Source organism: Schistocerca serialis, chromosome 4 (genome assembly GCF_023864345.2).
Source record: "Schistocerca serialis cubense isolate TAMUIC-IGC-003099 chromosome 4, iqSchSeri2.2, whole genome shotgun sequence".
NCBI lineage: Eukaryota > Metazoa > Arthropoda > Insecta > Orthoptera > Acrididae > Schistocerca > Schistocerca serialis.
Window position 1 is genome coordinate 783,865,326 of NC_064641.1, and position 13,340 is coordinate 783,878,665.

Below are 13,340 nucleotides of genomic sequence, written 5' to 3' on the forward strand. Positions count from 1 at the left end.
TTCAACTAGTTCACTCCTAACAAAATCTGCACACTTGTCTGGTACTATGTACACTGGATGCAGGAACTTTATACCCTCTGTGGAAAATCTCACTGTAGCCACTTCCATCTTTTTGCTTTGATTTCCCATTACAGTGGAACTTTGATTTTACGTTATCTGATTTTTACATTTTTCACAATTCTACACCATAAATTCATAGCCCCTGTGAAAAACTCATAAGATCAACGCTAAAAATCCCCCAATGTTACGTTTCTTCCTAGTTACATTTACCTCAGTTCTACATTCTTACTTAATGTCTCACTTGACTTCATCCCTCTGTTGACATTTGATGTGCCCTAACGACTTATAAGTGGTGCAAAAGACAGACGGTTCGCACTGAGGGTGGCGGTGGTGGTGGTGAAGATAAGGGAATAGTTTAGGTCATTGATGAGAGGGGAGATGTGAGACAGAAGTGGTGATGTAATCCATGAGCAGCGGTGCCTGCACAATTTGCAACGTTTACCTTCACTGAGCAATAATGGTGCAACTACCACTAGGTTGTGGCAGCAGTGGAAAAGCAGCACAGTCGATGCAAAGTGTTCCAGACGGAACCAATATTTGATGAACGGGCCCAGCCACCACCTTTTCTTGTGCCACTTATAACTCATTCTCATCTTTTGTCATGTATTTCCAATGTACTGTGTTCAGAAACAATATCAGTCTTCTACCTTTTGATATTCAAATACTAAGTCTCGATGAATATGCTCAGTCAGGATCAAGGCCACTTCCAGCTAGTGAGCTCTTATTGGCTGGCGACTTTTATGTTACCCGACAGCCAGCACATCCACCACTCCACACTAACACATGTAAAATGAGCTCGTATAACTGATGTGTGGAGAGGGGGAGTGGCCCCTCAATGACGGGAATGCAGGTAGGGGTGGAAGCATTTTGTTAAGTGCGGAAAATACACTTTTTGTGCAGATCATGTGCTATGACAGAGACGACAGATGGAAATAGAACAGGGTTTTGTGATAGCACATTTAAAGACTTTAGTGTTCAAATCTGGCATGACAGTTGTAACAACTACAGACACTGCTCATGTACTATATACTTTGCAGCACACACTGTAGATCATAAAGATAGACAGTGCTGATAGAAGGCATGAAGCGAAACTGTAATGCCTGAGCTTTGCTTTTAAATGTACATTTTATGCAGTGTACAGAAATTAACTGAGCCAACTTCTAATAAGCTTGTAATGTCAGTTGGAGAAAAAAACTCATTTCTTCATGTGTCTGTTTCTCTCAAGAGAAGGAAAACGCACACCCCACATGTTAGATTCTGACACCCACTGTACTTCACAGTTTTCAGTTTAATTCTCCATGTTTATCAATTTTTACTTTGTTCTGGGTGAGTCCCAAGGAAAGATCACTTGTCGTTGCAGATGCAATGACCGTGCAATGCAGTGATGAGCAGTCCCTAGTGAAATATACCGAGGGTCTCACAGAGGCCTTCACAGACCATAATTATGCTCCAAACCTTATACAAAAATAAGACTCCCGTGCCTTATTTTTCCAGTCTCCAACCATCTTCTGAAGTCCCACTATCCGGTCACAGAGGAGCATTCCCCTCGAAACTTGGTACCACCCAGTAATGGAGCACCAAATTAGATTCTCCACCATGGTTTCGACTACCTCTCATTGCGCCCTGAAATGAGAAATGTCTGGCTCACTATCCTTCCCACCCCTCCCACAGTGGTATTCTGCCGTCCACTGAACCTACACAATATACTTGTCCATCCCTACACAACCCCTGCTCCTAACCTCTTACCTCATGGCTCACATCTCTGTAATAGTCCTAGATGCAAGACCTGTCCCGTACATTATCTCACTACGACGTACTCCAGTCCATTCACAAACATCACCTATCCCATCAAAGGCAGGGCTACCTGTGAAACCAGTCATGTGATCTACAAACTAAGCTGCAACCACTATGCTGCATCATTTGTGGGCATGACAACCAACAAGCTGTCTGTCCACATGAATGGCCACCAACCAACTGTGAACATGACATCTTTCATTTCAATGACTGCTTAAAACACTTTGCCATAAGGATCCTTCCCATCAACAACAGTTTTTCCGAATTGTGCAGGATGGAACTCTCCCTCCAATATATTCTATGTTTCCCATAAACCTCCTGGCCTCAATCTTCGTTATTCATTGTTCTTACCTCTCCAGCCTATTCCCTGTTCCCATTGTAGCACTACACAGCCCTCATTCCACCACTCCCCCACCTCATCCCTGTGCGCTCCACACCAGCACTTCACTGTCCCCCACCTCTACCGTGCTATCCCTCCCCTTCCCTGTCCCATCATGCACTGCTGCTGCTTGCAGTGTGGCTCCAGCTGCCAGAGGCTGCAGTCGTGTGTGTGTGTGTGTGTGTGTGTGTGTGTGTGTGTGTGTGTGTGTGTGTGGTGTCTATTTTTGTCAAAGGCCTTGTTGGCCGAAAGCTTATTTGTGATAGTCTTTTTATTGTGCCTATCTGCGATTCAGCGTCTCCGCTATATAGTGAGTAGCAACTTTTCTTTTCACACTATTGTTACATTTCATTCTGGATTTTCCATTGTATGATAACTGTTGGTTAATATTTCCTTTTTCAAGTTAGTGCACTAAGTAAGAATATGTGGTACTAGAAAAGAAAGTTAGATTTCAGTTTCCATACTTCTATAATAACATTATCTACCAGTGTCTGAACAGAAATTAATATTAAAAAGAACATTTGTTGCATATTAAAATTGATTCTGGGCATAAAATATTTTTGCTTGTAAAATAATGAAAACTACATTACTTTTCTCTTTCCTGGCAATTCTGTTTCTAAAATACTTTTCAAGAGCCTCTAGAATTCTTGGAAAAAATTCTTTGTGTGTGCAATTCTTTCGAAGAGTATGCCATTAAAGTTTAATGTTTTTGGATCCAGTGTTGCATGAAGATTTATTGTGTAAGCAGGTCTGTTAACAAGTATGGTAACTGCTTAATTTTGTATCAGAGTTGAGTGTATTAGAATCAAAAAGAAAGGAAATGAACTTTAGAATCTTATTTACTTGTCACATGTACAATTGCTTCCCATTTCCAGGAAAAAATGAAAGAGAATGAAAATTTTTACATAATATTTATGTATGTTGTGGCAAAATACGACCTGACAACATTGAACATTCTTCCTAAGAAAGAATTAGGCAATTGTCAGGATTTTTTTGAGATCTCCATGATTTGTTAAACAAAATGTTTCTCAATATCAAATTTTGTGCAATGTTTATTGTAAACTTGATGAATTTGGTACCGCTTTCTACACACAATTAGTACAAGGGTAACTCAATTATTATCTGCAATTTAGTTATATTTTTGTTTATTTTGGTAGTACTGTCGTTTTACGTTGATGACGCATGCTTTGTTTATTTGTTGTTATACCTTTGCAATTTTCAAGCCGCTTGATTAGTTTCGTTATCACTGCCATGCTGTTAATCATGGCTGCTCCACTGTCTATTTGCACCAATGAAGATACAACGTTCAGTGATCCATTTTTTGTGGTCGGAAGGCGTATCGGGCTGAAATTCATCGAAGACTTTCGGTACAGTGTTTTGCCACAATAGAGTGTTTAAGAAAGGATTGAAAAATTCTGAAATGGTCGCACAAGTGTTACGCATGATGAAGGAGCCGGATGAGTATTTACCACCACAAATGAAGAAACTATTGAGCGTTCACATGAAATGATTCTCTTAGACAATTAACTATTGACAAAGTGGCACATCGTCTGCAAATCAGTCATGGTTCTGCCTAAGAAATCATCCGTAACATACTTGCGTTTCATGAAATTTGTGCAAGATGGGTCCCAAAACAACTCACATAGTTGCATAGACAAACGTGCTTGGACATCTGCAAAAAACATTTGGATCACTGTGGTAATGAAGGGGACAACTACTTAGACAGGATTATATTACTGGTGACGAAACATGGATCCATCATTATCAGCCGGAGAATGAACGGCAGAGTATGGAATGGAAACATCAAAATTCACTGTGCAAGTTCAAGACCGAACCATGTGCAGGAAAACTGATGCTTACGATTTTTTGGGATGCACAAGGTTCAGTACTGGAACGTTATGGGGAAAGGGGCACAACAATAAACAGTGTACATTACAGTGAGATGCTTACTGCCAGGCTAAAGCCTGCAATTCGAAGCAAACGCTGAGAATTGCTGTCAAAAGGTGTTGTCTTGTTGCACGACAATGCCCATCTGCATACTGCTGCCCACACTGCTGAAACGCTCCAGAAACTCAAATTTGAAGTACTTTATCATCCGCCTTATAGTCCCGATCTTGCCCCTTTTGACTATCACTTGTTTGGTCCACTCAAACAGGCATTAAGGGGCCATCGATTCGCCTCGGACGAAGTAGTGAAAGAAGCTGTGCATTCCTGTCTTGCAGCTCAACTGAGAACCTTCTTTTATGAGGGCATCAGTAAGCTTGTGCAACGATGGACCAATTGCATTGAAACACAAGGAGACTATGTCGAAAAATGATATCCTGTAAGTTTCCTATTTCATTTCAATAAAATTTTATAACTGCTTTGCGGATAATAATTGATTTTCTTGTGTATTCTAAAATATTCCAATTCCACTTTTGTAACTAGAGCTAGCCTTCTAGGTTGAAGGACCTTTGTCGAGGAAACTGGTAGCACAATAGAATATTTCTGATTTCCATTCTACTGTAGAGGAACATTTCTTCACGAGAATTTTATGACACTTTTAGTATAATATTACTGTCAGAGCTACATGCTGTACTTCATTGTACAGGGTTGCTGCTAACAACAATCATTTGTGTACTGATCAACTTAATGTGCTTTCATTAATTTCCTTTGCTTTTATTCTTTAGGGGACCATGGAAGAAAAAATTTATGACAGGCAAGTGACAAAATTGTCTCTGTCTTGTCGTGTTGTTGACGAACAGCAAATTGAACGGCATTACAATATGGCAGATCTTCAGGAGATGTATATGTTTGACCCTGAGCAAGTGAGCAAACGTCCCACACCTTTGTTACCAAAGGTAAGTGTTCCTTATGTGCTTATGATTTTCATAGAAGTGAAATCTCAGAACTGTACTGTAGGGCACAGAAAGAACGTACCCAGGTCAAATGCAATTGCTGTTAATGAACTGTGAACAATAACTCAGAACATTTCTAATTATATTTATATGAGAGACAGTCAAATGAAAATGTTTCATTACATGTTGTGAAACAATAGCAACCAAAAGTCTTTCCTCACGATACAAACTTGAACTGACCTGCCTCCCCTTTTTCCAACATTTTCATCAGTGACAGACATCAAAGAATTCAGTGCCCTCCAGGCTGTCATGCTACAGTTTACAGAGCTTTTTTAGCTGTACAACAACAAACAATATTATTTTGGCATCACTTTCTGACAGATAGTACATAAGCCAAGTATGGAACATGCATGTTGTTCGTAAGTGTTCTTGTTGGAACACACACGATAAATAAGAAATACATTCATAACAGAATTACAGAGAAATAAAATTGAATTGACCTTAAGCATTACTTCTGGCCCACGTCAAGAATTGCTAAGTGGGAAGGAATCATATGAGATGTGTCACCCCCATTTTAGGAGGTGAGGATTACTACAATTGATTTTTTATACTGTTCATTATCGTGATGGAAGGTTAGAAGCAAAATAAGTTTTGAAGTGTCATGAAGTGTAGAAAGTCAACAACCACAGTAAATGGTTTTATTTTTCTAACTCAATTATCCTTTCCCCTTTTGAGCTCACCAGGAAGAGAAATAGTGAGATGTCGCAAATTTCAATAATTCTCTCAGTATAAAGGTCTGAGGGAGGGAGGTTCAGAGTAGAACTGGAATAGAATGCAGTAATGACTCATGCATGAAATACCAACAATTCAGCTTTGCTGTATGATGTCAAACCTTTAGATATCTGTCCAAAAAATGATTCACAATGAAAATTAAATATATAAATACTTAAACAACTTTAAAAATTTCAATTACAGTAAATATCCATGTGGCTCTAATTAACTTCATACAAAATATTTGTTACATGACATTGCATATTAGATGCAAAAATACCCATCACTTGTTTTCATGTTTGTTTAAACTGATGGCTTTACACTGTTTGAGTGAGGACATTGTGGGGCATTTATGTACACCATCTCTCTGCAATTGAATCATTTATTGCTGCCTCTTTAGATCATGGAAGCTATTTTTACTGGATGGTGCAATGAATGAAGACTACCCACAAAACTGAAGTTTACTTCTCAACAGTGCTATTCACATGTGAACATACACCATAAAAATCTTCATTAGTGATTCACCAATTTCACTGAGTTTAACACATCCCTTTTTGCATATTTGACTGCATTCCTCACATTGCAGGATTGATTAACAGGTTTTTGTGTTTGAATTAGTTGCTACTGAGGATAAAACTATTGTTGTTTATCAATTGTTTTGTTTTACATAGAATGAAACAAAACGTGTCATTGTGTTGTTAGAATTATGTCTTAAAATGTTCATTGTAAGAGTATGTTATGCAGGCATTAGTAATAACTGTTGCAATCATTAATTCAATTTAACAAACTGTTTTTGTCATATCTGTATATTACTTAAAACAGGACCGACTGCTGGCTGAGTTACTGAAAGAACATGAATACTGGGTTATAACATATCACGAACATGATTCATTACTACAAAACAAAGAAGAGGAGGAGTTAAACGAGGAAGAAAGGAAAGCAGCTTGGGAAGAATATGAAAATGAGAAGCAGGGGAAAGTTCCTCCACGTAAGTATATTATGGTTTTATATAGATGGCTACTGAAAGCATATACTTCTGTATCACTCTTGCCTTGACTGTCTGCATTAAAACTGAATACAGAGCTAGGGAAAAGTGAGTGGCTCCCCCCTGCCCCTTTCCAGGAAGTAAAAGAGGTCACAAGCAACCAGGTCGTGGAGTACTGTGTATATTGCTGCTGTTATTGTTGTCTTTAGTTCAACCCCACAAGAGACTCGTGACTCTTTACGAGTATACGCATAGTGAGTGTCGGCACTCCCAAGCCAAGGCAGTACTTCTTCTTTTCCTGTGCTGCAAATTTACTCTCTGATTATATCTTTTGTCAGACTTATTTTCAAGGGCAGTTTCCATCCTATCTCACTGCTAGGACGTCATTTATGTCTTTTCCCCCTTTGTCCCCTTTTATGTTGTACTATATAATTTGGTTAACTTGTGTTCTGTCTCCACGTCTGGGTTAGATCTCCATATTTTCAGTATTCTTTTTCAGAATGTGTGGGCCATTCAGGGAAGGTGACACAAAACCCAACACGGTAGCCAGTGCAAGTCAGGAGTTACCAGATACCTGTACAGTGGCAGCACCCCTGACCACTCAGGAAACACACTATTGACGTGCGAGCTGTCACATTCCTGTGCATCCTGAGGAGTAGGTACCCTCCCATTTGCGGGCACAAGGAAACCGGGCACTGGCCGTCACACCAGGTGGTCTGTGCTCTGGCTGGGTGGCACCCATGGGGAGAGCTCTCATTTGGATTAGGTAGAATCATAGCAGATATTTGGCATCAAAAATCAACCAGTTATCAGCCAGTGGCTGTGAGGCTCCAGCTGGCTCTTAAGACAGACTGCAGTTCAGTGCACTGGGACCTTAAATGCAGACAGATGAAGAACTATGTGAACACTTGCCTTTTAGGACTGTTGATATTTTTAAATGTCTTGGGAATCTGATATATATATATATATATATATATATATATATATATATATATATATATATATATATATATATATATATATATATATATATATATATATATATATAGAGAGAGAGAGTTATAACAGAGGGAAACATTCCACGTAGGAAAAATATATCTAAAAACAAAGATGATGTGACTTACCAAATGAAAGTGCTGGCAGCTCGACAGACACACAAACAAACACAAACTTACACACAAAATTCAAGCTTTTGCAACAAACTGTTGCCTCATCAGGAAAGAGCGAAGGAGAGGGAAAGACGAAAGGATGTGGGTCTTAAGGGAGAGGGTAAGGAGTCATTCCAATTCTGGGAGCGGAAAGACTTACCTTAGGGGGAAAAAAGGACGGGTATACACTCGCGCACACACACACATATCCATCCACACATACACAGACACAAGCAGACATATTTAAAGACAAAGAGTTTGGGCAGAGATGTCAGTCGAGGCAGAAGTGCAGAGGCTTGCCCCACTTGTGACAGGATACTTTCCGGGACTGGATCAGATTCTGAATGTGGCTCTCCAGCAGGGATACGACTTCCTCAAATCCTGCCCTGAAATGAGATCCATCCTTCATGAAATCCTCCCCACTCCACCAAGAGTGTCTTTTCGCTGTCCACCTAACCTTCGTAACCTCTTAGTTCATCCCTATGAAATCCCCAAACCACCTTCCCTACCCTCTGGCTCCTACCCTTGTAACCGCCCCTGGTGTAAAACCTGTCCCATGCACCCTCCCACCACCACCACCACCACCTACTCCAGTCCTGTAACCCGGAAGGTGTACACGGTCAAAGGCAGAGCCACGTGTGAAAGCACCCACGTGATCTACCAACTGACCTGCCTACACTGTGATGCATTCTTTGTGGGAATGACCAGCAACAAACTGTCCATTCGCATGAGTGGACACAGGCAGACAGTGTTTGTTGGTAATGAGGATCACCCTGTGGCTAAACATGCCTTGGTGCACGGCCAGCACATCTTGGCGCAGTGTTACACCGTCCGGGTTATCTGGATACTTCCCACTAATACCAACCTATCCGAACTCCGGAGATGGGAACTTGCTCTTCAATATATCCTCCCTTCCCATTATCCACCAGGCCTCAATCTCCGCTAATTTCAAGTTGCCGCCACTCATACCTCACCTGTCATTCAACAACATCTTTGCCTCTGCACTTCTGCCTCGACTGACATCTCTGCCCAAACTCTTTGTCTTTAAATATGTCTGCTTGTGTCTGTGTATGTGAGGATGGATATGTGTGTGTGTGCGAGTGTATACCCGTCCTTTTTTCCCCCTAAGGTAAGTCTTTCCGCTCCCGGGATTGGAATGACTCCTTACCCTCTCCCTTAAAACCCACATCCTTTCGTCTTTCCCTCTCCTTCCCTCTTTCCTGATGAGGCAACAGTTTGTTGCGAAAGCTTGAATTTTGTGTGTAAGTTTGTGTTTGTTTGTGTGTCTGTCGACCTGCCAGCACTTTCATTTGGTAAGTCACCAGTGAGCTAGAAGTTGTAGTGTCAAAATTGCATGTGAAGTTATACGTTGTGGCTCTGTTGGTAACGCCAAGTGCTGATTACGTCAGCATTTCCCCTCACACGTCTCTGCCCACCACAAAGACCAATTTTGTCATTTAGATTTTTGTTCATTATTATCTGCAACTGCTTTTGAAGAACACCAATATGAAGACGTAGCACATGATTTGCTATTTCTTCTCATTGGAAATCTTGTTATTCCATTTTCACAACCACCAATCAGTGCAATCGGACCTATTCTCTGTGCCACCTATACTTGCTTCACACAGTCAAAAGAAGAGTTAACATAATGAAAGCTCAAAAAGTAGTGAGAGTCCTTCACACAGTAAAAGTAAAAAAAGCCTACTAGACGACAAAGTTGACACCACTTCATTCATTCTTGCTGTTGAGAGGGATTAGCTTCCAGAGAAGGTCACAATCATTGCTTTAACGCTGCATTGTATGGCTATATCCCCCCTCCATAATGTGCTGATTTATTTGCCAGTGCTTCAGACATATGTCTTCTCAGCATACATCTGATGCGATATGTGGAGACTTGCTGACACTTCAAGAAAATTCACCATGTGTGCTATCATCTATCAGTGTCAATTGTGGGAACACCACCTTTCACAATCACTGAAGTGTGTTACCCTAGTGAAGGAGCACAAAATCCAGGAACTGAAGGTCATAGATTGCCCCTCAAATATTGAAGCTTGGAAAAATATGCTCATGTATATACAGGTTCAGTGATATCAACTTATGCCACTTATGTGGCCAGATTGGCAGCACTTGTGTATACATTGACTTTCAGTAGTCTGAAAGGTGAAATCAATTCTGCATATATAATTGTTAGTTTTCTTGAAATAATTTTTAACAGTTGTGGATAACAATTAACTGTTATAATTGAGCACAGATATATGATATGATCAAATCCTGAGGTTCTACCCAACTAATTGCTTTTAAATATTTTGTATTTCACAAATTAGTTAACAATGCTACCATCATTACATGTGACATGGAGTATTTTGGCACTTCGTACAGTGTTGGTAGCCCCATGCGACACCCGAGTGATATAGGGATGTCTGCTGATGAACTCCATCTGCCACAGGCCACCCAAGTAGTAGTAGTAGTAGTTGTTGTTGTTGTTGTTGTTGTGGTCTTCAGTCCTGAGACTGGTTTGATGCAGCTCTCCATGCTACCCTATCCTGTGCAAGTTTCTTCATCTCCCAGTGCCTACTGCAACCTACATCCTTCTGAATCTGCTTAGTGTATTCATCTCTTTCTCTCCCTCTACGATTTTTACCCTCCACACTGCCCTCCAATTCTAAATTCGTGATCCCTTGATGCCTCAGAACATGTCCTACCAACCGGTCCCTTCTTCTCGTCAAGCTGTGCCACAAACTCCTCTTCTCCCCAATTCGATTCAATACTTCCTGATTAGTTATGTAATCTACCCATCTAATCTCCAGCATTCTTCTGTAGCACCACATTTCGAAAGCTTCTATTCTCTTCTTGTCCAAACTATTTATCGTCCACGTTTCACTTCCATACATGGCTACACTCCTTACAAATACTTTCAGAAACGACTTCCTGACACTTAAATCTATACTTAATGTTAACAAATTTCTCTTCTTCAGAAACGCTTTCCTTACCATTGCCAGTCTACATTTTATATCTTCTCTACTTCGACCATCATCAGTTATTTTGCTCGCCAAGAATTATTATATTCTTCTTGAAGTCTGAGGGTACTTCGCCTGTCTCATACATCTTGCTCACCAGATGGTAGAGTTTTCTCAGGACTGGCTCTCCCAAGGCCGTCAGTAGTTCTAATGTAATGTTGTCTACTCCCGGGGCCTTGTTTCGACTCAGGTCTTTCAGTGCTGTGTCAAACTCTTCACGCAGTATCGTATCTCCCATTTCATCTTCATCTACATTCTCTTCCATTTCTGTAATATTGTCCTCAAGTACATCACCCTTGTATAGACCCTCTATGTACTCCTTCCACCTTTCTGCTTTCCCTTCTTTGGTTAGGACTGGGTTACCATCTAAGCTCTTGGTATTCATACAGGTGGTTCTCTTTTCTCCAAAGGTCTCTTTAATTTTCCTGTAGGCAGTATCTATCTTACCCGTAGTGAGATAAGCATCTACATCTTTACATTTGTTCTCTAGCCATCCCTGCTTAGCCATTTTGCACTTCCTGTCATTCTCGTTTTTGAGACGCTTGTATTCCTTTTTAACTGCTTCATTTACTGTGTTTTTATGTTTCCTCCTTTCATCAATTAAATTCAATATTTCTTCTGTTACCCAAGATTTTCTACTAGCCCTCATCTTTTTACGTACTTTATCCTCTGCTGCCTTCACTGCCCTCAGAGCTACCCATTCTTCTTCTACTGTACTTCTTTCCCCCACTGCTGTCAATTGTTCATTTATGCTCTCCCTGAAACTCTGTACAACCTCTGGTATAGTCAGTTTATCCAGGTCCCATCTCCTTAAATTCCCACCTTTTTGCAGTTTCTTGAATTTTAATCTGCAGTTCATAACCAATAGATTGTGGTCAGAGTCCACATCTGCCCCTGGAAATGTCTTACAATTTAAAACCTGGTTCCTAAATCTCTGTCTTACCATTATATAATCTATCTGACACCTTTTAGTGTCTCCGGGATTCTTTCATGTATACAACCTTCTTTTATGATTCTTGAACCAAGTGTTAGCTATGATTAAGTTATGCTCTGTGCAAAATTCTAACAGACAGCTTCCTCTTTCATTTCTTACCCCCAATCCATATTCACCTACTATGTTTCCTTCTCTCCCTTTTCCTACACTCGAATTCCAGTCACCCATGACTATTAAATTTTCGTCTCCCTTCACTATCTGAATAATTTCTTTTATGTCATCATACATTTCATCATATTGAATAGGATTGGGGAGAAAAGGAGTTTGTGGCACAACTTGACCAGAAGAAGGGATCGGTTGGTAGGACAAGTTCTGAGGCATCAAGGAATCACCAATTTAGTATTGGAGGGCAGCGTGGAGGGTAAAAATCGTAGGGGGAGACCAAGAGATGAATACACTAAGCAGATTCAGAAGGATGTAGGTTGCAGTAGGTACTGGGAGATGAAGAAGCTTGCACAGGATAGAGTAGTATGGAGAGCTGCATCAAACCAGTCTCAGGACTGAAGACTACAACAACAACAACAACATTTCATCAATTTCTTTGTCATCTGCAGAGCTAGTTGGCATATAAGCTTGTACTACTGTAGTAGGCGTGGGCTTCGTGTCTATCTTGTCCACAATAATGCGTTCACTATGCTGTTTGTAGTAGCTTACCCGCACTCCTATTTTTTTATTCATTATTAAACCTACTCCTGCATTACCCCTATTTGATTTTGTATTTATAACCCTGTATTCACCTGACCAAAAGTCTTGTTCCTCCTGCCACCGAACTTCACGATTTCCCACTATATCTAACTTTAACCTATCCATTTCCCTTTTTAAATTTTTAACCTACCTGCTCGATTAAGGGATCTGACATTCCATGCTCCGATCCGTAGAACGCCAGTTTTCTTTCTCCTGATAGCAACGTCCTCTTGAGTATTCCCCGCCCGGAGATCCGAATGGGGTACTATTTTACCTCCGGAATGTTTTTCCCAGGAGGACGCCATCATCATTTAACCATACAGTAAAGCTGCATGCCCTCGGGAAAAATTACGGCTGTAGTTTCCCCTTGCTTTCAGCCGTTCACAGTGCCAGCATAGCAAGGCCGTTTTGGTTATTGTTACAAGGCCAGATCAGTCAATCATCCAGACTGTTGCCCCTGCAACTACTGAAAAGGCTGCTGCCCCTCTTCAGGAACCACACGTTTGTCTGGCGTCTCAACAGATACCCCTCCATTGTGGTTGCACCTACGGTGCGACCATCTGTATCACTGAGGCACGCAAGCCTACCCACCAGCGGCAAGGTCCATGGTTCATGGGGGGAAGTAGTACCTTAAACAAATAATAAAATTTGAAACAAACATTTGAACATAT

General features: G+C 40.7%; 1 protein-coding gene across 2 annotated transcripts in view; it reads left to right on the plus strand.

Annotated features, from left to right (window-relative positions):
* The window catches only part of LOC126473359 (transcriptional regulator ATRX homolog), a 479,699-nt gene that overhangs the window by 408,458 nt on the left and 57,901 nt on the right, over positions 1-13,340 (plus strand). For both annotated transcript variants that reach the window (XM_050100365.1, XM_050100366.1), the window contains 2 exons: positions 4,903-5,073; positions 6,664-6,829. In XM_050100365.1, the coding sequence (XP_049956322.1) occupies positions 4,903-5,073; positions 6,664-6,829 (337 nt within the window). The remainder of the gene's footprint in view (positions 1-4,902; positions 5,074-6,663; positions 6,830-13,340) is intronic.